We start from the raw sequence: 27,955 nt of genomic DNA on the forward strand, positions 1-27,955 counted from the left end.
TTACATCTCTGTGTATCACAAAATAGTTGAAATATATCTTCAATGTTATAATCATTTTGGTTTTTTTTGAAGTTTAAATAAACCAATTATATCTTCTTTTTGAAGACCAGCATTAAAACCTTGTGAGAGTAGTTGATACTCTGGTTGAAAACTCTACTTTGTGAAAATTATGAAATTATCATAATCTAAAAAGTTGGGAGTCAGGAGCATCTTCAAAAGTAAGCAGGTTTTTCCACATCCGCTTGAACCAACTATGAGACATCTTAATGAATTTGGAAGATTTTTATGATTGTTAAATTTTATCTTATTTTCACAAATGGGTAAAAAATCATTCATTTATATATTTGGAAAACAGGTTATTTAATTTATTATTGGCTTTTTTAGAAACTCTATATTTTATCCTAAGTTCAGGTTTAATTTCAAGATAATCCATTATTTTATTTATGCATTATCTTATCCAATTCATTCTTTCCAAAAGAGGAAATTCTAACTAAAGAGGAAATTCTAATTAATGAGGAAATTAATGAAGAAATTCTAACTGAAGATGAAATTCTAATTATAAAGAAAATTCAAACAATGAATGAAATTCTAACGAAAGAGGAAATTCTGATTAAAGATGAAATTCTGATTAAAGAGGGAATTCTAACTGGAGAGGAAATTCAAACAAGGAATGATATTCAAAGTAAAGAGAAAATTCTTTCAAGTAAGGGAATTTATCCTTATGATTATATGGATTTATTTATGAGATTTAAAGAAACACAACTTCCTTCAAAAGAAAGTTTTTATAATAACCTTTATAAAGAAGAGATAAGTGATAAGGAATATAAACACGCACAAGAAATTTGGAAAATATTTAAGATAAGGAACCTTGGAGAATATCATGATTTGTATCTAAAAACAGATGTTTTATTGTTAGCTGATGTGTTTGAAGCTTTTAGATCACTCTGTCATAATAAAAATTGTTATGGATTAGATCCTGCCCACTATTTCACAGCTCCTAGTTGAGCTTGGAGTGCAATGTTGAAAATGACAAAACAAGATATAGATTTAATCAGTGATGTAGATATGCTTTTGATAATTGAGAAGTCTAAGAGAGGTGGAATATCACAAAAGTAAGTATGTTCAAAAAGATATGCGAAAGCAAATAATAAATATCTTCCAAATTATGATAGTGAAAAAGATAGTAATTATTTGATGTATTTTGATGATAATAATTTGTATGGATGGGCAATGTCTCAATCTCTGCCTTATGGCAAATTAGAGAAAGGTGGAAGAAAAGGATTTTGAAAAGGCTTTGATGAATATTGTTATTTCTTCTCAAGAGGAATTGAATGACGAAGAAGAAGGTTATTATTTTGAAGTTGATTTGAGGTACCTGAGTGATCTTCATAATAAGCATAAAGACCTTCCTTTTGCATGTGAGAAAGAAACCCCAAAGAAAGAATGGTTAAGTGATTATCATAAAAGTTTTAATATTAAAGGCAAATCAACAGAAAAGTTATTAACAACATTCTATGATAAAGAGGGATATGTTTTGCATCAGAGAAGCTTAAAACAGTTTTTGAGAGAAGGATTGAGAGTCGCTAAAATTCATAGAGTTTTAAAATTTAAACAAAGTCCTTGGATGAAAAAGTATATTAAATTCAATACAGATATGAGAACAAATACAAAAGTAAAATTTGAAGGGGAATTCTATAAATTGATGAATAATGCTGTCTTTGGAAAGACAATGGAGAATGTGAGAAACAGTCAAAACATTAGATTGGCAACATCTTGGAAAGAAGCTTCGAGATTGATAAATAAACCAAGTTTTAAGAGAGAAGAGGTTTTTCAGAGAACTATTCTGCTATTCATATGAAAAAGGAAAGTATTGTCATGGATAAACCAATTTATATTGGAACAGCAGTTCTTGATTTATCAAAGATATTGATGTATGATTATTTGTATAATGGCTTAAAGAAAGAGCATGGTGAAAATGTTTCATTGTTGTATATGGACACTGATAGTTTTATCCGAGATATAAAAACTGATGATGTTTATAAAGATATGAAGAAAAATATTGGAGTATATGATACAAGTAATTTTAGTAAGAAGAGTGGGTTATTTTCCAAAAAGAATGAAAAGGTTATTGGTAAGTTTAAGGATGAGTTGGGTGGAAAAGTAATGAGTGAGTTTATTGGATTGAGAGCAAAGGCATATGCTTATAAGTATGGTGATCAGATTGATAAGAGGTTAAAGGGAATAAAGAAATATGTAATAAAGAAATCAATAACTTTTAGAAATTATTACAATTGTTTGTGAATAAGAAAGAAGAATATAGGAAAATGAATACAATAAGAAGTTATAAACATAACATATATAGTGAAGAAGTAAATAAAAAGGCATTAGGAGCCTTTGATGATAAGAGATTTATTTTAGATAATGGAATAGATTGTGTTCCATATGGATATTGTATGATAGAGTGTATAAAATAGATTGTGTTTTAATGATGGGAAGATGGGTTAGGGTTTTTTCAGGGCTATCGCCGCGTTTTTTCACAATATATAAATGGTCAAACCAAGTATTAATCAAACTAAAGAGTGGAGAAAATCTCAGTCTTGGTATAAAAATGGAAAACATAATGAATGTGAAAAATATCAAATAAGTCTTATTGAAAAAATAACTGAAACAAAGGTAAATAAAACAAATAAGTGAATCAATTTAAAAACTAGTAAGTTAGACGATGTAAAGAAAAAAATAAATATACTTGAATGGAATGAAAACTTTGATGGTTATCAATTGAACAATGAAAAAACAATTTACTATAATCTAAAAATGATATGTGGCTCAGGGGGTGGTCAAACAAAAGCATTAAGAGAAGTTTATCATTTCGTAATGGCACAAAAGGGGTATCTTAAAAAACATAAAGATTCAAATGTTTTGTGATTTAAATATTTTAGATGGGGATTATTGTGCAAAGAAAATTAAACTATTGAAGGAATTTGAGAATGAACAAATCTTTATAGGTTCAATGAGTGAGCTCAACAATATGCATTGGTTATTTGAAAAAGAGTGTCCCGAGGCTTACATGTTTCAGATATTTCTTTAGAATCACCTTTAACAAATCACATTACTACTTTACTACTTGAACAAATCTTTCTGTTATTGCATTGGTTATTTGAAAAAAAGTGTCCCGAGGTTTAAAGGGGAGACAAATAAATATACTTTGGGATAAAAAGGGGGTTTACTTTTTAGGGGAAAAAAATGAATCGCTGAAAATCCCCCATTCATTTACATGGGGAAAAGTGAGCCAGAATCAGTATAGTCACCCTACTAAGGTGTTTCGTCAAATGTTCAGAGTTATGCCCTTTTGAAACAGAAAAAAAAAATCACATATTATATTAAAAAATATCACAGCTGCCCTGAATCCACTCCACTGCTTTCAACCTATTGGCTGGAAAGACGGCCTGACTCCACCGCAATAAAATAATGTGCTGCAATTGCATGAAGCAGCACAGATCGGTAGGCCTCGGGTGTTACGCCTGGGTGTTGTCCATGGTCCAATGCAATTGGAACAAGAAAAAGAGCAATCAGAGGTGGCAGACCTCACCAGGACTTGTTTTGTGTGGTGTTTGTGTACTGGTGTGTTATGGAATTAATAAGTGCCAAAATTAGAACTGTCACTTTTTAAATGCTGGCAGTGATGACCGGGTTCCAAGACGTCTCGCTTTGATGCAACCCTGCTTTGATCGGACACCTAACCCTGACCCATGACCTATTATTATTATTATTATTATTATTATTATTATTATTATTATTATTATTCATTATTCAATTGAATTTAGAATGGGATTAAAATTCAACTCAAATGAAATGGAAGACCAAATAGGTACAGTTCTGCATTGTCGTAATCAGAAGGAATCCGAACAAGGAAAAAGAAAAGATGAAGTCATCAGGAGGAACCTGCATAGGATTCACATTTCACCTGCTACTTCTCTCCCCTCAAACCCATCCAGGCACAGCCAAGTGAGCCTTGTTCAAAAATATAGAAGAAAAAAGAAAACAACAAAAAAAGAACCCATATCAAAAATTTAAATAATTCTGGCTGCCAGACCATACGTCCAATCAAGTTGAAATTAAAAATATGTATTCCCCATCATGACTAGATCATAAATGTGATGTTTCATGACGATTGATGAAGCCATTCCAGAGAAAACACAATTTTATATTTTCTTCAATCCAATATGGCTGCAAAACCATGTGATCTATCAATAATTATTGCTAAACAAACTTGTCTGCCCATAGCTTGGGGAACATTTGTGTGAAGTTTCCCCTCGATTTCTCCAGCCGTTCTGGAGAAGAAGATTTATGGTAGGCTTTAGGTTAAATCCAATATGGCTGCCAAACCATGTGGCCGATATCATATGTGTGAACCTTTTGTTCCTCATGGATAGGCGGTCATACGTGTAAAGTTTTGCCTTGATCTGTTCAGTGAACTCAGAGAAGAAAATTTTTGAAGGTTTTTTTTTTTTTAAACAACATGGCTGCCAAAACAGGTGACTGATGACGTAATCAAATTTCTTTCTGTGGACCATTTTATCCCTAAATGACCCTCAAAATTTTTCATACTGATCATATGTGGCATTCTACAGATGCAATTATGACCATAACGAAGGCACCTTTGACATCATAAATTTTTGTTTAAAAAAATCACATTCCCCATGAGGGTACTTGCTACGTGCCAAGTTTAAATTTTTTCCTTGGTGTGGTTTCAGAGATACAGTGGTTCAAAGTTCTTCCATTTTTCCAACATGCTTGCCACACCACATGATCTATGACATCACAATTATCATTAAAACATTCTACATGAGTCGTCGCACCTCTGGTGAAAATTTTGTCTCAATCCGACAAGCGACTGCAGAGAAAAACACGAAAGTTCTGTGAGGACAAACAGACAGATAAACAGTCAGACCCAAACACAATACCCACTCCTTTGGCAAGGATAATGATACCAGGTATATAACCACGATGTATTATATATGCACATAAGTCTTACGCATGTATTTTGCTTCATGTATTTAAATTGGGTTATTACCCTCACCGAAGGAGAGGGTATTGCGTTTGGGTCCGTTTGTCTATCTGTGTTTGTTTGTTACTTGGCAATTTTTTTTTGACAAGTATGTTGATTGCCTCCGTTTGTTTGTGTTTGTGTTTGTTTGTTTGTTTGTGTTTGTTTGTTTGTGTTTGTTTGTTTGTGTTTGTTTGTTTGTGTTTGTGTTTGTTTGTCTGTCTGTCTGTCCACTCGCCTCCAGCCCAAACCGCTGAACCGATCATTCTGAAATTTTCAGAGATTAATGTCACCGACCCTGCGACAATCCCGCATTGAAGTTTCGTAAAATTCGCTCGACCAAAAAGGTCTTCATTGGCCAATAGGTCAACTTGAGCCAAATTTTCTAAAATCCTCAAATTTCATCCGATTGACTTGAAATTTGAACAGGATTTGCACATTACGTCAATGAATTCAACCACCTATAACTTTTGAGGTTATCTTAGGTCAAAAAGTCAACATAGGCCACAAGTTCAACCCAAAATAGGCCAAATTTTTAAATTGTCAATTTTCATCCGATTGACTTGAAATTTGAAGACCATTTGCACATCAGGTCAATGAATTCAACCACCTATTGATTTTGAGATCAACTTTGGCCAAAAGGCCAATTTGGGCCACATTTTCTAAAATCCTCAATTTTCATCCAATTGACATGAAATTTGAAGAGCATTTTCATGTCAGGTCGCTGAATTCAAATACCAATTGATTTTAAGATCAAAAGGTAAACACAGGCCTAATTTATAAAATTGATAGATCAGGCCAAAAACTAAATGTATCACTATATCTCAAAAAGTTGTGGAGGAGTTATAACAAAACAAGATGGTTGAGTTGGATGGGTGACAAGAACAAGGGGATTGGATTTTGGTTTGGATCCAGCCCATCAGTGGGATAGAAAACATGAACCGTTCCACCTGGCAGAGGTATGCGCTCCACCGAGTGCCATTCGACTTTGTGCTGTTTTATTAAGATGTCACTCTATGAGTGATTTTTCATTTGTGTGTTTGTTTGTCTGTCTGTCTGTTTGTCCGCACAGAACTTTCGTGTTTTTATCTGCAACTGCTTGTTGGATTAAGACGAAATTTTCACCATAGGTGCGACTACTAATGTAGAATGTTTTAATGATAAATATGATGCCGTGGGTCACATGATGTGGCAGCCATGTTGAAGAAAAACCGGAAAAACGGAAAAAAAAACTTGGACCTCTGTATCTCTAAGCACACCAAGGAAAAAATTGAAACTTGGCACATGACAAGTACTGCTCTGGGGAATACGTTTAAATAATAAAAAAAGTCATAGGTGCCTGCGTTATGACGTCATAATTGCATTTATAGAACGCTACATCTGATCAGCATGAAAATTTTTGAGGAGCATCTCGGGATAAAATGATCCACAGGACAAAAAAAATTGATGTCATTGGTCACGCGATTTGGCAGCCATATATATATATATATATATATATATATATATATATATATATATATATATATATATATATATATATATATATATATATATATATATATATTTTTAAACCTTCAAAAATCTCCTCTGAAGTGGCTGAACAAATCGAGGCGAAAGTTTAAACGTATGACCGCCTATCCGTGAGGAACAAAAGGTTTACACATATGACGTCATAGTTCACATGGTTTGGCAGCCATATTGGATATACCCAAAAACCTATTAAAATCTTATTCTCCAGAATGGCTGAACAAATCGAGGGAAAACTTCGCACAAATGTTCCCCAACCATTGAGTGTACAAACATTAAACAAACTTGAGGAATCATTGATGGGTCAGATGGTTTGGCAGCCATGTTGAATAGAAGAAAAAATATAAAATAATGTTTTCTCTTGAACCGCTTAATCAATTGACATGAAACTTCACATTTATGATCTAGTAGCGATGGGGAATACATATTTTAAATTTCAACTTGATCGGACGCACGGTCTGGCAACAATAATCGTTAAATTTTTTTGCTAAGGGTTCTTTAATTTTTTTTTTTGAATAAGACTCACTTGGATGTGCGTCGATGGGTTTGAGGGTAGAGGAGTAGCAGCTGAAATGTGAATCCTATCCACGTTCCTCTTGATGACTTCATGTTTATTTTTTGCTTGTTTGGGGTCCTTCTGATTACTCCAATGCAGGTCTTCCATTTGATTTGAATTGAATTTATTGTAATCCCATTCATCATTCAATTGAATACTAAATAATAATTTTCAAAAACGTCATGGGTCAGGGTCAGGAGTCTGATCAAAGTGGGGTTGCAACAAAACGGGACGTCTTCGTACCCGGTCATCATTGCCAGCAGTTATGAAGTGGCAGTTCCAGTTTTGTATCTTATTAATTACGTAACACATAACTACACAAACACCACACAAAACTACACAAAAGCAGTCCTGGCAAGGGTCTGCAATCTCTGATTGCTCTTTTTATTGTTTTTAATATGAAATTGGCAAAGCCTAGAAAAGAATGAAACACGGTGGGTTCGAGAGTTTGTTCTTCTTCATTTCGGTTTCGGTATCAGCTTGAGCATGCCTTAAAGCAAACTAATTTTTATCTCCGGCGTGTTATTGTCATTGTCCTTATTGAATTCTCGTCTTCAAAAGATATCAGTAAATGAAAATTGCTTTTCATTTTATATTGCCGAATAGACCCAAGCACGGTGGGTTTGAGGGTTTCTTCTTCGTCAGTTTTGTTCCAGTATCAGCTTGAGCGTGCGTGAAATGCAAACAAAATTTTATCTCCCGAACATTCATTGGGACCAGGAGGGGACATGGACTGCAAAGCAATTTTTGCTCTTGTTTATGTAGATTGGGCCCATGCAGGGTAGGTTTAGATGGGTCAGCAGGTGGTATTTTATCATGAAGTTCTGTTATTAATTTTTTTCAAAACTTTTCCCATAACCAGCCCCGACTGTTGGTCGTCGTGGGCCCACTGGGACATTTAAACATGCACTCCCCTGAAGCAACGCTGAAAGTTGCTGGTTCTAATACTTGCACATGTACTCAATTCATTGAGCTGAAGACCTTGTGGGACCACAAGACCATATCATATTTGAAAATACTACATGACTGCTGTTATTGGAGACTGCCTTATTTACATGGCCACATGATCAAAAGCTTACACAGGAAGCATTAATAAGAGTATCAAACATTCAATGGCACACCCACCAGATGAGGAGACGATATGAACATCCAGAGGAAAGAGAGGATCAGAAAGGTATCATGCAAAACAAACAAAGAAACCTGTCATGGCGCAATGCTCGCATGTCGACGTACACCGTTGTTGGGTCTGGGCCAGCTGTGCCCTGTGGGACACATGTCACAGGTTATTAAAATTAATCTTTGACCCTCTCAATGTATGAGGCCTGTGATTGGTGTAAGACAACAATGACAAAGCAGGAGACCTCACAAACCCAGTGTGTGCTGGGCGTACACGAGGTCGCCATGTGAACTATGCATTATCCAAGACGGTGACGGCTTGCTTCCCCACACGAGGACACAAACAGCCAACTCTGGCCATGAAGCAATCACCAAACCAATGTGCTTTGTGGTTAATAAATGAGCAGCTTTGATGGAATGACAGAATCGATGCAAATCGCAATGTGGATTCCGCTTATGGCGGCATCTTGGCAGCGACACTATGCTCCGATTAGAGCATGTGGATGAGTCAGGCAACGCAACAGGCTTCTGCTTCATGAGCATCAGCAAGAAAACCAACACAGAGGTTTTCACACAATGGGATGGTTTGTAAGAGGATGAAGGATAACACGATTAGTGCCATAGGCCACGGATCAGCAACACTGGACCAAAGCAACACAACGTGTAAGGAAATAAAAAACGAAGAACATGGTGTTCTGCACAGCCCACAGACGTGGAATAAGGGTCAAGATAGACAAATAAGAAAAGGGACAAGAAGAGTGAGGTGAGGGTGAGGCGGCGGGCGAGAGGCGTGGATCGAGAGACCTACCTGTTCTGCCAGTTTCCCCAGCCTGTGAGGCTAGAAAGCAGGCAGCGAGAGCGTAGAGGGCCAAGCGTAATGGCAAGGAATCGGAGGAGAGAAAATGAGGAGCGTGAAGGAAAGGGTCGGAGAAAAGCAGAGATGACGCCATAACATGGAGGAAGAGATTTAAATCAGGATAGGAGGAGATACAAAATTAATTTAGGCAGAAAAGGTAAGCAAATTATTGAAAAAGCAGCAAAAGGAAGTGGAATATGCAAGCAGGGGAGAAGATAAAGAAATTGGTTAAAGTACAAATCATTAACTTAATCAAGAAAACTTATTTTTACCGTTTAACCATCAAAATGATTGTTGTGGATTTGCATGCATCAAATATTTTACAACAATATATGTTATGACATGAAAACATTCATTCCATCTGTCTATCTATTATGAATCTGTCCATGCTGCCTGAATCATTTACAGAGGTGCAGCTGCATTGCCTGTGCACATCCAAAAGGTACTGCAGGAATCTTTAGCTTGCACAAGTGGATGCGAGAATATGGGACAGACAGCTCAACGTCCCATCAGAAGGACGGCACACTTGTTCATGCAACATTATTCATGTGAAGCATCGGGGCGTCAGTTTGACGTCGGGCCGTGAATCGCACCGAGACTAGTCAAGCCTGGCTCACATCGGTTGCTTACACTTTGGTAAATATGCAACAACATGAAAACTGGGAGAAACATTAACGAGGCACAAGGTGATCATTCCATTTGTGAAATCTTTGTAATGATAATTATTAAATAGAAAATAAAAAATATGGGTAACATAAGACGAAACGTGAAGGGAGTAAGAAAATAAAAACCATCAATTAATTTTGTTTCACAATGGCTTTGTTACACCCGATCTAGAAAACATGCATGGTCACAGCTCCTGATCCATCATCAAACAATGGGAACGATGAGTCACAATGATGAGGTGAGTATAGAAGGAGCGAGAGCTAAGGGTGGTACCAGCAGGCAGATGGCGAGGTTCACGCGGCAGCCAAATGCCGTGCTTATGGCTCGAGGGTGGAGACCCAGGTCTTTAAACAACTTGGCGAACGACTGGGTGAGAGCAATGCGTGGCCGTTCTTCAGCGACGACGACACACGTCCGCACGCGTCCCAGGTCGACACCACGGGCCTTCGGTGAGGTTTTGGAATGAATAAAAACAACATTTATGGAGAGTGAAAATATGAAGAGCACCTCATTTGATTTTTTCCATTTCTGTCACATAATCACTGCTCATAAGAGTTGGTAATGGATGGTAAAATGAGCTGGGACCATAAAGTGAAGAGTTTGTCATGCAAATAATTTTTTTGTCTCCCAACAAAGCCATGACATGCACCACCACCATCATCGGAATAATCAGATAAATGGTGTACTTTGTGTAAGCTTAATTCCTTCGACACGTTATGAGAAGTGTGACCACATTTTAGGTTCAAGACGCTTTGTAAAACTCCATCACACCTTCAACGCCTCTGTTTGCGAGCCAAGACCCTTGGTGCAAAGTTCCATGACCGAGTATGAACAGAAGGTGTCTCGGACCCGGTGCTGGCTCACTGCCGTGAGCCACAACCCGACGTTGGTTTCCAGTTCCGCTGGAGGTATCAGGATGGATTGGTGACCGGAGTACACACTGAGGGTCAGGGAAAGGAAACAATAGGTCTATTTTAACATCCACCAGAGACAGTTATATACAATCCTCTCAAGAATCCAGACATTTCACCATCTTTGAGAAGAGTGAGCTGGTAGGAAACAATATATCAAATAAAGAGAGTGCAATTTTCCTAAATTATTAACATTCACAATCAATTACTCTTTCATGAGCATCTTATTGGGTTCAAAGCAAAAAAACACCAAATCAGGGTGATCGGGTTATTACAGGTATAACTAGAATTGACACTCGAGTACATATGAAGAAATGTCTACAATTTTACAGTAGACGTACACACATTCAAATTGTCCATACTATATGGACGTTCTCACATTCTAATTGTCCATACTTTATGGACGTTCTCACATTCTAATTGTCCATAATTTATGGACGTTCTCACATTCTAATTGTCCATAATTTATGGCGTTCTCGCATTCCAATTGTACATACTTTATAGACGTTCTCACATTCTAATTGTACATACTTTATAGATGTACACACTTTCGAATTGTACATACTTTATAGACGTACTGACATTCAAATTGTACATACTTTATTGACGAACTCACATTCTAATTGTACATACTTTATAGACGTACTCACATTCTAATTGTACATACTTTATAGATGTACACACATTCGAATTGTCCATACTTATAGACGTACTCACATTCTAATTGTACATAATTATAGACGTTCTCACATTCAAATTGTGCATAATTATAGACGTTCTCACATTCTAATTGTACATAATTTATAGACGTAATCACATTCAAATTGGACATGCTTTATAGACGTAATCACATTCAAATTGTACATACTTTATTGACTTACTCACATTCAAATTGTACATACTTTATTGAAGTAATCACATTCTAAATGTATATACTTGATAGACGTACTCACATTCTAATTGTATAAACTTTATCGACGTACTCACATTCTAAATGTATATACTTAAAAGACGTACTCACATTCTAATTGTATATACTTTATAGACGTACTCACATTCTAATTGTATATACTTTATAGACGTACTCACATTCTAAATGTATATACTTTATAGACGAACTCACATTCTAATTGTATACACTTTATAGACGTACTCACATTCTAATTGTATATACTTTATAGACGTACTCACATTCTAATTGTACATAATTATAGACATTCTCACATTCTAATTGTGCATACTTTATACACGTACTCACATTCTAATTGTACATAATTTATAGGCGTACTTGAATTAAAATTGTACATACGTGAAAGACGTAATCACATTCAAATTGTACATGCTTTATAGATGTAATCACATTCAAATTGTACATACTTTATACACGTACTCACATTCAAATTGTACATACTTTATTGACATACTCACATTCTAAATGTATATCCTTTATAGACGTACTCACATTCTAATTGTATATACATTAGAGACGTACTTACATTCTAATTGTACATACTTTAAAGACATACTCACATTCTAATTGTACATACTTTATTGACATACTCACATTCAAATTGTACATACTTTATAGACGTACTCACATTCTAATTGTACATACCTTATTGACTTCCTCACATTCAAATTGTACATACTTTATTGACGTATTCACATTCTAAATGTATATACTTGATAGACGTACTCACATTCTAATTGTATAAACTTTATCGACGTACTCACATTCTAATTGTATATACTTTATAGACGTACTCACATTCTAATTGTATATACTTTATAGACGTACTCACATTATAAATGTATATACTTTATAGACGTACTCGCATTCTAATTGTACATACTTATAGACGTACTCACATTCCAATTGTACATACTTTATACACGTACTCACATTCTAATTGTACATACTTTGTAGATGTACACACATTCCAATTGTACATACTTTATACACGTACTCACATTCTAATTGTACATACTTTGTAGATGTACACACATTATAATGGTACATACTTTATGGACGTACACACATTCTAATGGTACATACTTTATGGACGTACACACATTCTAAATGTACATACTTTATGGACGTTTTCACATTCTTACGGTACATACTTTATGGACGTACACACATTCTAATTGCACCTACTTTATCGATGTTCTCACAATCTAATGGTACATACTTTATAGACGTACTCATGCAGGATGAGCGGGTCATTAATTGATGAAAAACATTCCATTGTTTTTTGTCCAGTGAAAGCACCCTTAAAAAACTTTGAGGGTCGATTCTATAGACTATTGGGTCAAAGATGTTCCAAGGGTGTCAGGGTCTGTGCAAGAAAAAATAATTATTTTCATGTACGTATTCTCTATTATATTCACTTGTTGCTTTTAATTGAACAAAGTATAAAATCAAAAGAACACAGCCCTCGGTGAATCGAGATCAGTGGCATGTAGTTGGAGGAGGGGGAAACAAAAGTGAGCTTCCCATAAAGGGAAGGGATTTCTTCCCTGAAGGGTAGTATAGGCGTATTTGCCCTCCCTCCCTGCATGCCTCGTTTCTCGACTATTTGGTAAACTTGCTTCCGAATTACACAAAGAAGTCTGAATCATTTGTTGTGCTTGTGGTTGTTGAAAAGATGCCGAGTTTCCGGTTGCTGTCCTGGTTGTTGAAGAGTTGGTATGTTTCAAGGTTGACGCCCTGTCCCGATCAAACAAAGAGCAATTGTGTACACCCCCTTGTTAGGTCTCGGTGCTACACTAAAAGTAATTTGGTATCTTCACCTGAAATAGAGATATACTGTGATGTGGCTGTTCCACCTGAAGCTGGGGCATGAACTGGCTCATCTAACCTGAAGTTAGATAAATTGACTAAAGTGGAGGGATAAATTGCGGGTTTATTATCTCCACCTGAGATAGAGGGATAAATTGACTAAATTCATTGTTTTCCAACCAGAAGTTGGAGTTGACAGAATTGTGGGTATGTTTTCACCTGAATGTCAGAAGGATAGGGCTCTTGTGAATTTGTGTACTTGCACAGAATTTGTATGACTTTCATTGAGTGTTGTACGTGCAATTAATTGCATTGATTTGCATGTCATACTAAGTCTTGTATAATTTTAGTTATTTTCATTAAGTAAGCAAGTGTTGATATGGTTTGTGTACGATATAGCAGTGTTTCAATTTGTGTATTGTGAACTGTGAAGCTTATGGGAATGAATAAGCATGGAGAGTGGAGATAGGATTGGTCGTCACTGTACACTGAATAAATAGAGGTACACATCTTTTGATTCGAGGAAGTACGATAACATCAGATTCCTCACACACCATTGTAGCTTCGGCATGTCAAAGAATAACTGGGTTTATAGCTTGTATTGAAAGATAGAGTCCTGGCGCACGATGCAGTCTCTTTGGAATGCAAAACAAATGCCATTAAGTGTGTTTTAAGACCAGATAGTGTGTGGGAATTTGATTTTGGTCAACATCTGAATGAGAAACAATTGTGGGCTCGATAAGGAACTGAAGATTACTGTAGGATGTCATAATCCTACATATTAACGAGAATGTCTTGTTAGAAATGATATTGCAACAACAAAAGCGTGAAGAGAAATGGACGTATCATAAAATAATTAAAACCACCTCAGCAAGACAGTTTGGGGACAGATTAAAATATCCCTCTGATCCCTCACACGAACAGCCGAACAACCTCACATGTGCCCCATTGTTTCATGGGATGAATCTATTAAATGTAAACTTCAGGCAGAGAGTGAAAGCAGCCTGTGTTTGAACTTTTCTGTTTATGGTTTGGTGGCTGGCTCATGACAGAGCAGAGGAATGTTTGTTGTGTGCATTGTTGTTCCCTTCACTTTGCTGTTTAAGAATGAATACATATCGTGTTCGAGATTTAAAATATCCCTCAGATATGTGCACATGTGTTTCTGTACATTGCTCCAAATGATGCACAAATGGAATGTGTGAGAATCCCCCACTTGTGCTGTGGTTAAGCAGTGGGAATCAAAATGGATTAAAGCTCGGGATTTCTCACTGGGAGATAATTTTGTACGCCAAGGTCACGGGTTCTTTCCCCGCATGTGCCAACACTCTCCACTGAGTCTATGTTTGAATCTCAGCTTGGCTATAAATTGGAATATCTGTCATGTTGGCAGGGAAGGACATAAATGCGTGTGTGCCGTCCCTCGGATATACATTGAAGCAAGTGCCCCATGCGCGAGCATCGAAGCTTTATTTCTGTAAAGGAAAACGGAGTTAGTGCACTCAGACATGCTGTGTAGTGGTAATATCTGTTGATGTCATGTGGAGAAACCATCGGGGTCAGTCAATTTGATTGATCTTGTTAACACCATAGAGCCTTGGATTGTGAAATGAAAATTGTGAATGTAAAATATATTCTGAACGGGGTCCATTTGGGAAGGCTGGTTATCACTGGCATTATGAGAAAAATTAATTAAATAGCGCTTTGTTGAGGACTTAAGAAATGTAGAAATGTGATTTGTAATGATTTTAAAATGATGAAAAGTGGGGAATTGCCTCCAATTGCCCAGCCCAGCAAGTTGAGGTGTTTTGCTCTATATAATTACACATTTTAATACCGGCTTCCTTGCAACGTAAATGTTTAAGAATTGCTCCTTTTCTTGACAATATTCTTGAACTGTGAAAAGATATTTATGGGTGCTGAAACCCTCCATTCAATTAATATGTGGATTTAAGGGGGGGGGGTAATGCCTCCCAGCCCCGAACGGTGTTTTTTCCTTCAGTAGTCTGTCCTCCACTTGGTCGTGAATGTTAAAGATGATGGATGACATTAGTTGATGGATGTTAAAGACAAATTCTTGCCCAAACTACTGCTGGGAAGGCAATGGCAAACCACCCAGTGTAACTCTTTGATGGCACAGATGCTCAGTAACAAGTATGGGCTTTTTCAGAGGAGGATATTGATTCAAGCAGGCAAAACTCAAGCAAAACTTTATCGACTCAGGCAGGCAAAATTCCTTGCATATAATGAATGAAATAATGTTAACTCAAATGAGAATTATGGAATTGCTGCAAAATTTGATGAATTAATAACTACGAGACATTATCAGTGCAAATACCTCTCATAATGATTGATCTGTGAAGCAAGTACATCAGGTGAAGAATGTTTGGGTTAAAATCATGATTTATGAATAGGAATGGATAAATATGTTATTGAAACTTGTCCATCCTTCATAAATATCAGACATCTAAGAACCAGGACAAAGACGTGCAAGCAAGCTATATACTTAGCAAAATAAAAATGCTTTTGACGGGCAGAGCTGGTGCTCCTCGGACACACAGCCTTCGCATGATAATCGCAAGAACATTCCAAAAGCTTGAAGGCAAGCCTTTGATCTGAAAGCTTGCAGCCATGCCAAGATCAACTTGCCTGCATGAGGATCAGAAAGCAAAAACATCTTTTTTTTTTTTTAAGTATTTTGTTATGTGGGCCTTTATTTGTCTGGAAAATTCATGAATCAAGTTTAATTGGACTACAATTTTGTTTCAACCTTGTTGTCAGCTTTTGTTTCCAAATGATTCCAAATGAACGCTCTGCAGCCAAAGTTGTCAAGTTTTGCAGTTCGACAACTCACACTGCTGGGATGTCAAGACCAAGTGGCATGGGGAAGTTTGCAGAGCTGGGAGTCTGGAGAAAGACTCCTGGGTGGCTGTCCTGTGACCATAATGATAGACTTTCTTGTTGAATTACTTTTATTTAATTAATGTCACAATGTGAAACCCAGATTTGAATTATTTTGGGAATCTATTTTGGAAATTAAAACAACCTAACAGCAGCACACTAGTGTGCTTTGACCTGTGTTACAGTGATGGACGAGTGATACTCGTGATAATGTTTGCATGTGATATTCATCAGAAAAGTGATTTTCACACACCTGTTTACCGGGTTGGTTGTCAAATACATAAACATGGGGAGAGTTGGTAACTTGTGGAGGTTGTATCCGGCAACTGAGTTAATTACTTTCAGACTCAGCTCATCAAAAAAATTATGGTATTCTCCATTACAATTCATTATGGTATTCGAACCTTCATGTTTCTTTTGGTTATAATTAATGGGTTGATTCGAGACGAGGCTCCTTTGGTATTTGAGTTGTACTGGCTTCTCTTTGTGATGATTTTGTTTTAATTGTCTAGTCAACAGATTAAGTTTGTTTTGAAATTGTTTGAATTTGGATTCGTTATCAGTTGAAGGTTTATGAAAGAATTTTTTATACAACCTCGTTTTGTGGTTCATCTGTTATCCCAAACCCACCGCACCAGTACAGATTGGTCAACATTATATATAAGGAATCATAAGCTAACTGTAAGGGAAAATCAATATAAGAGGAAAATAAACATGGTATTTATATTAACCATAATACAGAAAGAGAAAGAATGACTAGACCAAACAGCAATTATGAAATCAATTAATGGAATTAGGAATTATACCATGTGTTGCTCTTACCGATTAGTCGCTGGTACTGGTCTCACTGTAATTTAAGTAAAATGCCAACAAAAGATAAAAGTTAAAAGACAAACAAAAGATAAACCAGAATCATGCCAAGTGCAGAAGGCATTAGAGAAATGAATGTTACGTATAGTAGGTCAGAGTGCAAGAATAATATTGAAAATTGTGTAATGACACCACAAGCAGCATTAAAATAATACCTATTTTATTTGTTTTCTGATTAATTGAACAGGTGCATGATTTTTGATCAAGTGGTAATTCTTGTACATTTACTTACCCATTTTCTCATTTCAAAATTTTCAACAAAGTAAGCAGGGTATTTCTAACACTGACTTGGCCTTCAGGACCACCTTTCCTCAGTACAGAAGTGCGAAGTTAGCTGGAAAATAAAAAATAAATATAGTTTTTAAAATGGCAGTTGCTTTCGAACTCCTTATGAATGAAACTGTGGATAGTTTAACAGATATGAATGTTAAAATGATTGCAAATGCAAATGTTAACCGGACAAAAAAAGCAAAAAAGGAATCGCTTTGGATTTTGTACTTGTTCCACAGTGGGGAGCCTGTCCTCTTATTGGGTTTGAATGTTACACTTATGTCTCAGACAAATTAAAATAGATTGAAAATTAAAGAAGAAGAAGAAGCTAACTTTCATAATTATTATACAGATGATGGAATATTTTTCTTGACGAGAAGGGATCTTTGGAGGATGGTGGACAAATTTGTTGATTTTTGTTGGACATGTTATTTATCATAGTACTTACTTTTTAATTGGGCTACGACAACATTGCCCTCACTAAAGGCACCTTCACTGATTGCTTCGTGCTTTGAGAGGAAGTTACCCACTCTTTAATGGTACAAACTGAAGAGGCTTTTCTAGAATTGTGCAAATTGGAACCCTCATAAATACTGCTGCCCTTTCTACATGCAAATAGCAAGAGAGATGATTGTCTTTGAATAAATATACAACTGAGATTTCTCTCGGTTTTAGCATGTTGTAAAGATGTGAAAAAAAGAAGAAAGGTAAAATTTTGATGCATCATCGAATCGAAGTCAAATCCTTCTATCAGAGCCTTTGCCAGTCTTATTGAAATATATGGGCCCACTATGTTTTATTGATTAATTGAATAGCTACAACGGCATGTTTATTAACCAGTGTTTAACCTTGATTTTGTTTGTTTCGGAGTGTTGAGAGCAGTTGAACTATGCGGTATACGATTTCGTCTAATGAAGCTTTGGAAGAACTTCCACCGAAAGATTGGATGATGGGGAGAACCCAGATTTGGGTGATTGGGCATTCAACACGTGATCATGGCATGACCGCCTTCCTGAGGATTTGAGACGAGCATGTCAAAAAAAAAAAAAACACTGAAGAGAAGGCAAAGACTTAACATCACCATTGCATGACCGCCTTCCTGAGGATTTGAGACGAGCATGTCAAGAAAAAAAAAAAAACACTGAAGAGAAGGCAGAGACAACGTCACCATTGCATGGTGCCTGCCTGAGGCACAACCCCACCCACACTCACAAAACCCTTGCTCTGCAGGTACATTGTGAACTTGCCATGATGGCACAACAGAATACGAAGGCCCTGAAGGTCCATACAGCGAGTCATCTGTAACATGTGTCCAATGGTGCGGGGGTGGGGGGGGGCTCATGGAGCCATTGCAGCTGCCTCTGACGTGCACAGCTCGCTTTGGCAAATCAACCCAATTGCATGAACTGCTGCTACGGGGCCCCAAATTCTTCTGGGGCTGGATCTCCGTATCACATCTCGAGTCCTCTTCACCTCCTTCAACCCAGTGTCATCTGCAACCCAATGTCGGGTCCAAGCTCGTACCTGCTAGGATAAATCTTCTCTACAGCTCAAGGAGCACCAATACTGTGTTTCCTGATGGGTACTGCTCCTATCTACAGCCTGGCCCACTTATCTTCTGGCCTCGGGTAGCACGCCTTTCCAATTCGTGACAGCTGCTGACGAAGAGGCCATAAACTAGGTGGAAACATGCTCATTAACCTGTCTGGGGTACGATCAAAATGACCGTTGTCCAGCATTCTTCTCATATGAGCGCTCACTGCCATTATTGTGGGTGAACTTGTGTAAGGAATATCCTTTCTCCTTTAGGAATGGGGTATGGTGATCACGTGTCATATAATTATGTAAATTTGTCCCGATGGGAAAAATGATTTGTGCTGATAGGATAGAAAATATAATTATATTAGTGTATTCTCAATTATATTCACTTGCTGTTTTTAATTGAACACAGTATAAAATCGAATTGTATCTTACTAAATCTTATGTGCTTTTATCTGACTGAAATACATATAACCAAGACTGGTATCTCCAATGTTTAAATGAAACTGCCCAGCTGCTAAAGAGAAGAACGCCTTGATGGCGCCTCATTGTCGAGCGGAAAGTAATCCACCTGGTCTCTGTGTTTTGTCCTAACCCTGTTAGGACAAAACAATCATGCTCTCCTCAAGGCTGAACTAGTGTTCACACTACTTCATGCTTGCCAGCCCTCCCCTCCATTTACCCTTGCCAGATGTCTAGCCCTCCCCTGTCTTTTTCTGTCCAAAATCGTATAAAGAGGATTGCTATGTGCATTTTGAGCAGAAAGAGGATCATGTTTGATATTGATTATCCTGTATCTCCTTTCCCATGCGCGGGTTTGATTGATATTTGTTGTTGTTGTTGTTTGCTGTTAATAAATGGTCTCAAACTCGAATAGAGAAGAACGGAATTTCTTCCACAGGTCTAAAGGGGTCTAAAGTGTTGAAAGTGTCTTCAAAGGATTAACCTTTTGAACTTTTGACTTTTGGCTCCCCCACCCTGGGCTCCTTGGAGAAAAATCCTGAAAAATTGAAATTTGTTTGGTTTTGGTTTTCCGTTTGTAAAAATGTTTTTATAGCCGTGTAATTTTACACTGAATAATATTTTGAACCAGAGTCCATCTCGATCATGCATTAAAAAAAAAAAAACGAAAAACACGTCGCGGCTGGTACACCGGCCGCTCAGGTATATGGAGGTTTCAATAGCAGCAGGAAGACCAACCACTCAGGTTCTCAGGGTTAATAAAATAATTTTTAAAAATGACACTTCTTAGATTGAATTGATGTGTGTGGAGCAGAATTTCACAAAATTCCAAACAGCTCACAATGTGTCACACAGCTTTTTTTTGACGTGAGTGCACAGAGTGGGACTTGCATTAATTTTCACATCACTTCCGTTCCTTTGTGGAAATCGTTAACATTGATGTAGTAGCCAGAGTGAAGGAAGTTGCACTGGGTGCTCAACCAACACATTGCTTTCTTTATTCAAAGAGATATTGGCAGTGAAGAAATTGTCTACAGAGCTGAATGATGTCCTCATTCCAGTAATTAAAATTGTGATTTTGTGAAAGCAAATCCACTCAATTCTCACATATTTGCTGCTGCAGTATGTGGAAATAAATGTGGGTTGACCACAATCACCTACTTTTCCATGCTGAAGTGTGGTGGCTGTCCCCTGGTAAAATACTAAACCAAGGGGATGAACTGCAATGTAAATTTGAAGCCAGTCTCAAAAGAAGTCTCCTTTGGCAGAATACTTTCAGGACTTGCAATGGCTCGCCAAGGGTGCATATCTGGCAGATATGTTTGATCACTTCGATCACCTAAGTATGTTTATGCAGGGAAGTGTATCCAGTGTGTTTGTAATGGCTGACAAGATCACGGCTTTTAAAAAGAAGCTCAAAGTCTGGAAAGAAAGACGCAGGCGGAATTGTTTTGACATGTTCCCATCTTTTGCATCGATGGCTAATGATGACAGCAAAGACATCGATCTCACTCTCCAGAGCAAAATCATCTCATCAGGTCACGTTAACCCCACCTGGTATTAATTCAACAGCTGAGCGGGATTTGAACTCAGGACCCGAGGATCCAAAGCCTGCCACCCCAACCATTAAGCCAGCACAAGGCAGAGCATGTCAAAGGTTTCTTCTAAATTGTTAAATTTCAATAGAAAAAAGCTTTTACTTTGTTTTTATTATCCGTATGAAATAGGGTGAGTTTCATATTATTTAACTTGATAAAAAAGGACTTTATTTTATTTTTTAGCTTTCCCTTTGTCTGTTTTTGTGACTGTGTTGGAGATGTCTCATATTAGGCTTTAGTTACCTCACGCTTTGATTTATTTCCATTATTACTCATTGATTTATTACTCATTATTACACATACTGTGTTTGTCTATTCATTGTGGGTTCAATTATAAACCCATGTGCTTCCGTCTGCTATGCACCCTTGCCGCCTTCCATCCCATGCGCGTCATAATCTCCAAGGATCTCAGCTGTTCACCTCCAAGTAGAACTGTTCAGCTATCCGTCCAGGTCAGTGTTAACCGCCCATCTACGACGTCTGGATCGGGAGTGGGATAATCAGTTTCACCCCCTGGACACGACAATACTTCTTGACGTAAGACATTTCATCTTTTCATTTTTAATTAATTTCTAAAAATTTCTAAAAACATGTTTTCACTTTGTCATTATGGAGTATTTTGTGTAGATCAGTGATAAAAACATTTAAATTTAATTCATTATAAATTCAGGCTGAAACACAACAAAACGTGACAAAAGTTGAGGGGTGTGAATACTTTCTTAAGGCACTGCATGTTGTGACAGTTTTCTGAGACCCTGGCGAAGCACGTATAAGACACATAGTTATCGTCATAATATATTGTGTAATTAAATTGGATCCTCCCCTCCCTGTGTCAGTTGGGAAGAGAACATGCATTGTGTCTTTATGAGAATAGAACCCCACTATGGCTCTTCTCTTATTTATATTTTGTTATGGATTTCAGAATCGGATCCAAAAAATGTATACAAACATTTAGGTCCTCAGACAGTTATTTCCCGAAATGCAAGTCCAGGAAAGACCCATCCCCATGTCTGGTGGGATTCTAACTTTGATGCGTTGAGAAGGGTAGAGAATAGATTCCCTTTCTTTTGGGATGGCCTTTTTCTCTTGAGAACAGACACATTCATGCATGTGAGATAGCAGTTAGGTGGGTGAGCCTCCGTTGGCTCTTTCCATCGACCTTGACACCCACCTTTTTCCATCGACATTCAACACCCTGTTCAGCAGCTCTATGGATGCTAACTGGCTCTTTTTCGTCTCGGGCTGAACATTGAGGTGATAATTGTTGACGTTTTATGATCGCTTCACATTATCGCTCAGTAATTCTGGCAAATGGCTGCTTTCTGCCGTTCATCCAGCACCACAAACATGACATCGTAGGCCAGGAATGATCATGAGATGGCCGGTTTGTCAAGTGCAACGATGCGCCAATAGGAAAGGTGAATTTGGCTGAAGTCTGCTTGAGGCTCTGCCCAGACGGGCCGCCTATAAAAAGGACGAGTGGACCATTTTTGTCAGTCAGTTGGCGATAGTTGGTTGCGGTTCTTACGGCTTTGAGAGTTTTGCGACAGTTTGTGTCAGTTGGTGACAGCTGGGCGACAGCTATTTTCAGCTTATAAATTCCAGTCAGATGGTTGGTGAGTTGGCGACAGTTGAGTTTGTGACAGCTGGGTGACGGCTATTTTCAGTTCCAGACAGATGGTTGCTCCAGTCAGTTCCAGGCAGACGGTTGGTGAGCTGGTGACAGTTGAGTTTGTGACAGTTGGTGACGGCCTTGCAGCCTTACAGATTCTCACAGCTCCGAACAGTTGTCCATTGGTTGTGGCTCCTGACAGTGGGTGTTGCTCAGACCATTAATGCTGGTTCTGCTCGAGGCCTGCTCTTGGCATACCTGATTCTTGGCGTCCCTGGTTCCTGGGGGTGACGACGTGATGTCGATTGGCATTCAAACCTGTTTGTGAGTGGGTGCACGGTGAGGCAGAGCACTGGCAATGGACCAAAGCACGCTCACAGATTTTGGGACATTTTATTTGATGTATGACGACTTCTATTTGGTGAGCAAGACCGGATTCCTCTTCCCCCCCTGAATGATCTGCTGGGTACCCTTGTCTTGTGTTTAATTGTTAAGTAAGGCATAGTGATAAGCATCTGCTCTTTGTCTGTTTTTCTATCAATGCCTGATTAATTCTTTATTTGCTTGTGATTATTTTGATTGATTTGAATTTACTTATTTTCCAACTTGTCCATGCTTGTCCTTTCCTTCCATTGATCCAGCATGGGCCGAACCTAGCTAGACTGTGAGGTAATTACCAAACAAATTTACCCATCAGTCAGCACGCACCAGCGGTGAAATGATCGGCCGCCCTAATTAAGGTCTAATCAAGATAAGATTGGTGCTTTGCCGAGGGCACGCTCCCCGTTCAGAAAGCCACGTGACCTCCAGTTGAATGGAAAAATTAGACCGTGGACACTGGAAATCGTGGTTAACTGATTGGCGTTCGTGGTTGTAAAGCAACCCACCGTATCACAAAAGTAATTGTGAGCGGTGGCCCCAGGTCCCGCTATTCCGAGGACAAACCCCCTCATAATACACTCGGCACCCGTGGCCGTAACAATATTTTCTTCCTTTTCCTTTTCTTCTTCCTCTTCTTATTCCTTCCTTCCTTCCTCCCTCCTCCTCCTTTTCCTTCTTCTTCTCCTCCTCCTCTCTCTCTCTCTCCAGTGAATGTGTACACACACACACACACACACACACACACACACACACACACACACACACACACACACACACACACACACACACACACACACACACACACACACACACACACACACACACACACACACACACACACACATACACACACACACACACACACACTTAAAAGAGGCTTTGCTCCACACACCTACACAATCACAGAAATCAAACCACTCTATGGGAAAAACCACATCAAAACCTGAGCAGGCATGGCTGAGCAAAATGACTGAGTGGACGTCTCAGTGACAAAATGACGCACAAAGCTACGTCTCACTGCCAAGCTTGGAGGAGCCAATGGACGTTGTTGGAAATGACGGCATTCCAATGACCAAGCAGGCAGATCATACAGCATCCAGCCACGGTGGAGGGCAAATTGTGGCAATTAAAACTTGGACTGAAGCCCCGTTCTATTTCGTTCACTTTGGATGCACTGAGGTATCAACAAGTGCCAATTATCCTTTTCAGGACACACTCACTGTCGCACCTCATGCTGTTTCCTCTGAGCCACACACAGTCATCCTCTGCACCTCTCCCCACACATTGCATCACACCACCTACTCTCCTCTTCTTTATTCCCCTCCCCACCCTTTTTTGGGGACAAACATAAGCCCTCCGGCTTCTGTTCGGTGAGCGAGAGGCCGAAAATATGCCTCGTACTCTTCCCTCTCTCTTCAGTCTATTCCTCTTCCAAACCTGGTTTCTCCAGAATGACGAAGGCACCTGTTTTGTAGACCCGTGATAAGTGACTGAGTAAGAACAGGCTTCTGTGCTAGGGGTAGGAACTTTGCTTTGTCACACTGCTTTGTAAATTACATCCCTTTTGTTAACTCGATAAACATTTTCCAAACTGTTCAATTGTCAGTATCGCTTGGTTAAATATAGTATGTACAACAGCGAGTTGTTGAGGTGGATTTCCTATTTTAGTAATTTTGTCATCAATCTAATTGAATACAGACAGGCATTAATAAGAACTATAATCCTAATGAATAGGAATTATAATCCTAACTATAATCCTAATAATATAATCCAAGAGAGTTGTTTGTGCTCTATTCTGATTGGTTGAGTTTAGGTCAGCTCCAGGCCTCACTTGCCTGACCACCTGATATGTTCTCCTCCCATCCCGTTTCGATGGGAACTAGCCACACTCAGCTTTATTTAATTCAATATCTATGGGAAAGTTCAGGCTGCGGCAATTGTTCTCTTCTATCCATTGTTTCTCCCATCCATTCCCTCCACCCATCCTTGCTTTAGTATAAGAGGGATTTGCTTTAGGACCCTTGTTAGTGAAGCTCATTGAATGCTATTCCACGTTCTTCCTCCACATATACGTAATTAAAGAGTCTCCTTTGTAACCTGAATGGAAATTGAGTTGTTTTCCACCACATTGTTCACCCCCACCATTCCCTTATGGGTAGCCCTTAGCCAACATTTCCACTTCAGGTATCGCTTGGCCGTCTGATGAACCACAGCGGAATGTTAAAAGCACAGTACTCTATCTAGGGGGTTTAATCTGCTGGGAAGATAAAGCGGATTCAGATGCTGGATCCTGCCTGAATTAAATGTCTTGGACGGCATCCGTTGTTGCTTAGTAACCCATCGCTACGGAGAATTATCTGCGGATCGTCGGCTTCAGGATCGTCGGCCGAATAGTGGATTTGAGGACCCCCCCCCCCCATAATCCCTACTGCTCCTGATTTCCGTAACAATATCCGTGAGGGGGGAACATGAGTGGGAAACACCGTGAGTGGAAAACACCCCCCCCACCCCCCCGGGCGTGGAGCCACGTCACCTAGTCTTCAACCTTCTCGGGGCCTGTCCCGACATTTTTTGTTTCAAAGGTTTCCTCCTATCTTTCACCGTCCAGGATATTAGCGCATGCAGAGCCAAAGGGGATTGGTGAGGGGGAAATATCCCCCCCCCCCCGCCGGCCGAGGGGCCTCGCCACCTCGCCTATAACCTTCTCGGGGCCCGTCCCGACATATTTTGTTTCAGAGGTTTCCTCCTATCTTTCACCGTTCAGGAGATGAGTGTGCAGACAAACAAACAAAAACTTAAAATTATATATAATATATATATATATATATATATATATATATATATATATATATATATATATATATATATATATATATATATATATATATATATATATATATATATATGTATATAGTTACGGATTTCAGAATCCGGTCTGATGAATGCATCCACACATCCAGGTCCTCAGACAGTTATTTCCTTAAATGCATGTTCAGATTAGCCCCATCCCCATGTCTAATGGGATCTTAAATGTGATGCGTTGAGAAGGGTAAAGGATAGATCTCATGGGAAGCTTTTTTCTTTATGACAGACACACACACATTTTTCATGAGCTCTGAATCCCGCCCTCATTTTTCCTCAGCAACGTTCTTTCGCGAGCTCTGAAGCCCGCCCTTATATTTCCTCAGCAACATTTCTTTCATGAGCTCTGAAGGCCGCCTTTTTTAGGAGCGCATGGGTCGCCATGGTAACCGTGTGCAAGTGGTGCGGGGTTAGCTTGGGGCGGACTGCACCCACGGAGACGGCCCGGAGATATAAAATTAACGGGAGGTAAGTTCTGTGAGAGGATAGCGGGGGTGAAAGAAAGTGGGGCGAAAGAAAGCCAGGGAGGGAGAAGAGAACAAGAAGTAAGCTTGAGAAGCGAGCAAGAAGCAGGTGTAAGCGCACAAAAGAGAAGAAGGAAGTGAGCGTGTGGTGCGCGTGTGGGTGTTTGACCAGTGCCAATGAGACAATTCATCCTTCCCAGTGCTTGGGAAAGCGAGCGTGTGGTGTGCGTGGGGGTGTCTGACCAGCGCCAACGAGACAATTCGTCCTTCCCAGTGCTTGGGCAAGCAAGCGTGTGGTGCGCGTGTGGGTGTGAGCAGCGCCGCCAACAAGTGAGGCACGCGTCGGTCACCAACAACACCAGGGTCTAAACCCGCGATAGATGATCCCGGTGCCCTCCAGACTTTTGGCTGGCGTTCAAAGCTGTTCGCGAGAGGGTGCACGGCAAAACTGGGTGCTGGCGACGGACGTGACACGCACGCACGTATTTCAGGACGTTTTTACTTCACAGCAACTACTTTCTGGTGAGCGAGACGATTCTTCCCCCCCCCCTCCCCGAATGATCCGTTGGGTACCCTTGTCTGTGTTTAGCTGTAAGTAAGTCAACTCCTGATAAGCATCTGCTCTTTGTCTCTTTCCTGGCATTTTGATTGATTTTGCTTTGAAATTAATTCATTTATTTACCTCAGACAATAAAAAGTTCTTTACATTGATTTATTTTATTATTAATAAATCATTTGTCAATTTCCAACCTGTCCGCGTTTGTCCTTTCCTTCCATTGGTCTAGCATTGTTCGAACCGAGATAGACTGGGAGGAAATTACCACAGATTTGACCAAAAATAGTCGGCACGCACCTGCGGTTAAAACACTCGGCCGCCCGAATTAAAATCTAATCAGATAAGATTGGTGCTTTACCGAAGGCGCGCTCCCCGCTCAGGTAACCACGTGACCTCGAGTTAAACGGAATAATTCGACGGTGGACACTGGAACTCATGGTTGACTGATTGGCGTTCGTGGTTCTAAAACAACCGATTTCTGACTCAATCGGTCAACTTCCCGACCCGGATCTCAACCAACGGTACTCCATCTCTTCTGGATCTGATTTTGACAAATTTCCCTGACAATATCTGCTGCTCTTCCTTCGCTCCAATCGGTTCTTCTGACCACGTCCTGTCAAAGTGGACATCTCTCTGGCTCTTATCAGAGAACCACCTCACCGCCGTCGAGTCTGGCATTTCACTCAAGCTGACTGGCAGGGTCACCGAGCAGCCATCAAACTTACAGACTGGTCTCCTATCACTACTTTCTCAAACATCAACTCATCCTGGGAATTCTTTCAAAGAAACTTGCTCTCCCTCATGCACAGATTTATCCCCTCTCGTGTTCAGTTGTCCTACCCTTCCTCCCGCCCTTGGTTTACTGAAGCTGGTGGTGAGGCAGTTGTCCTGAAACAACTTGCCTTTGCCTCATGGAAAGCAAACCCAACTGAGGGCAATCTCAGTTCCTTCCACAAAGCTCGGAACAAGTGTGTATCTA

At 39.1% G+C, this 27,955-nt stretch overlaps 1 protein-coding gene across 1 annotated transcript in view; it reads right to left on the reverse strand.

The window, feature by feature from the left end:
• The window catches only part of LOC147027397 (disco-interacting protein 2 homolog C-like), a 79,238-nt gene that overhangs the window by 24,539 nt on the left and 26,744 nt on the right, over positions 1-27,955 (reverse strand). Inside the window, exons 7-10 of the mRNA XM_085876754.1 lie at positions 10,540-10,708; positions 10,042-10,212; positions 9,055-9,084; positions 8,331-8,392 (exon numbers count right to left, since the gene is read on the reverse strand). Coding sequence (XP_085732880.1) covers positions 8,331-8,392; positions 9,055-9,084; positions 10,042-10,212; positions 10,540-10,708 — 432 coding nt within the window. The remainder of the gene's footprint in view (positions 1-8,330; positions 8,393-9,054; positions 9,085-10,041; positions 10,213-10,539; positions 10,709-27,955) is intronic.

Source organism: Eptatretus burgeri, chromosome 4, assembly GCF_056783735.1.
Source record: "Eptatretus burgeri isolate ZD-2024b chromosome 4, Ebu_testis_v1, whole genome shotgun sequence".
Taxonomy (NCBI): domain Eukaryota; kingdom Metazoa; phylum Chordata; class Myxini; order Myxiniformes; family Myxinidae; genus Eptatretus; species Eptatretus burgeri.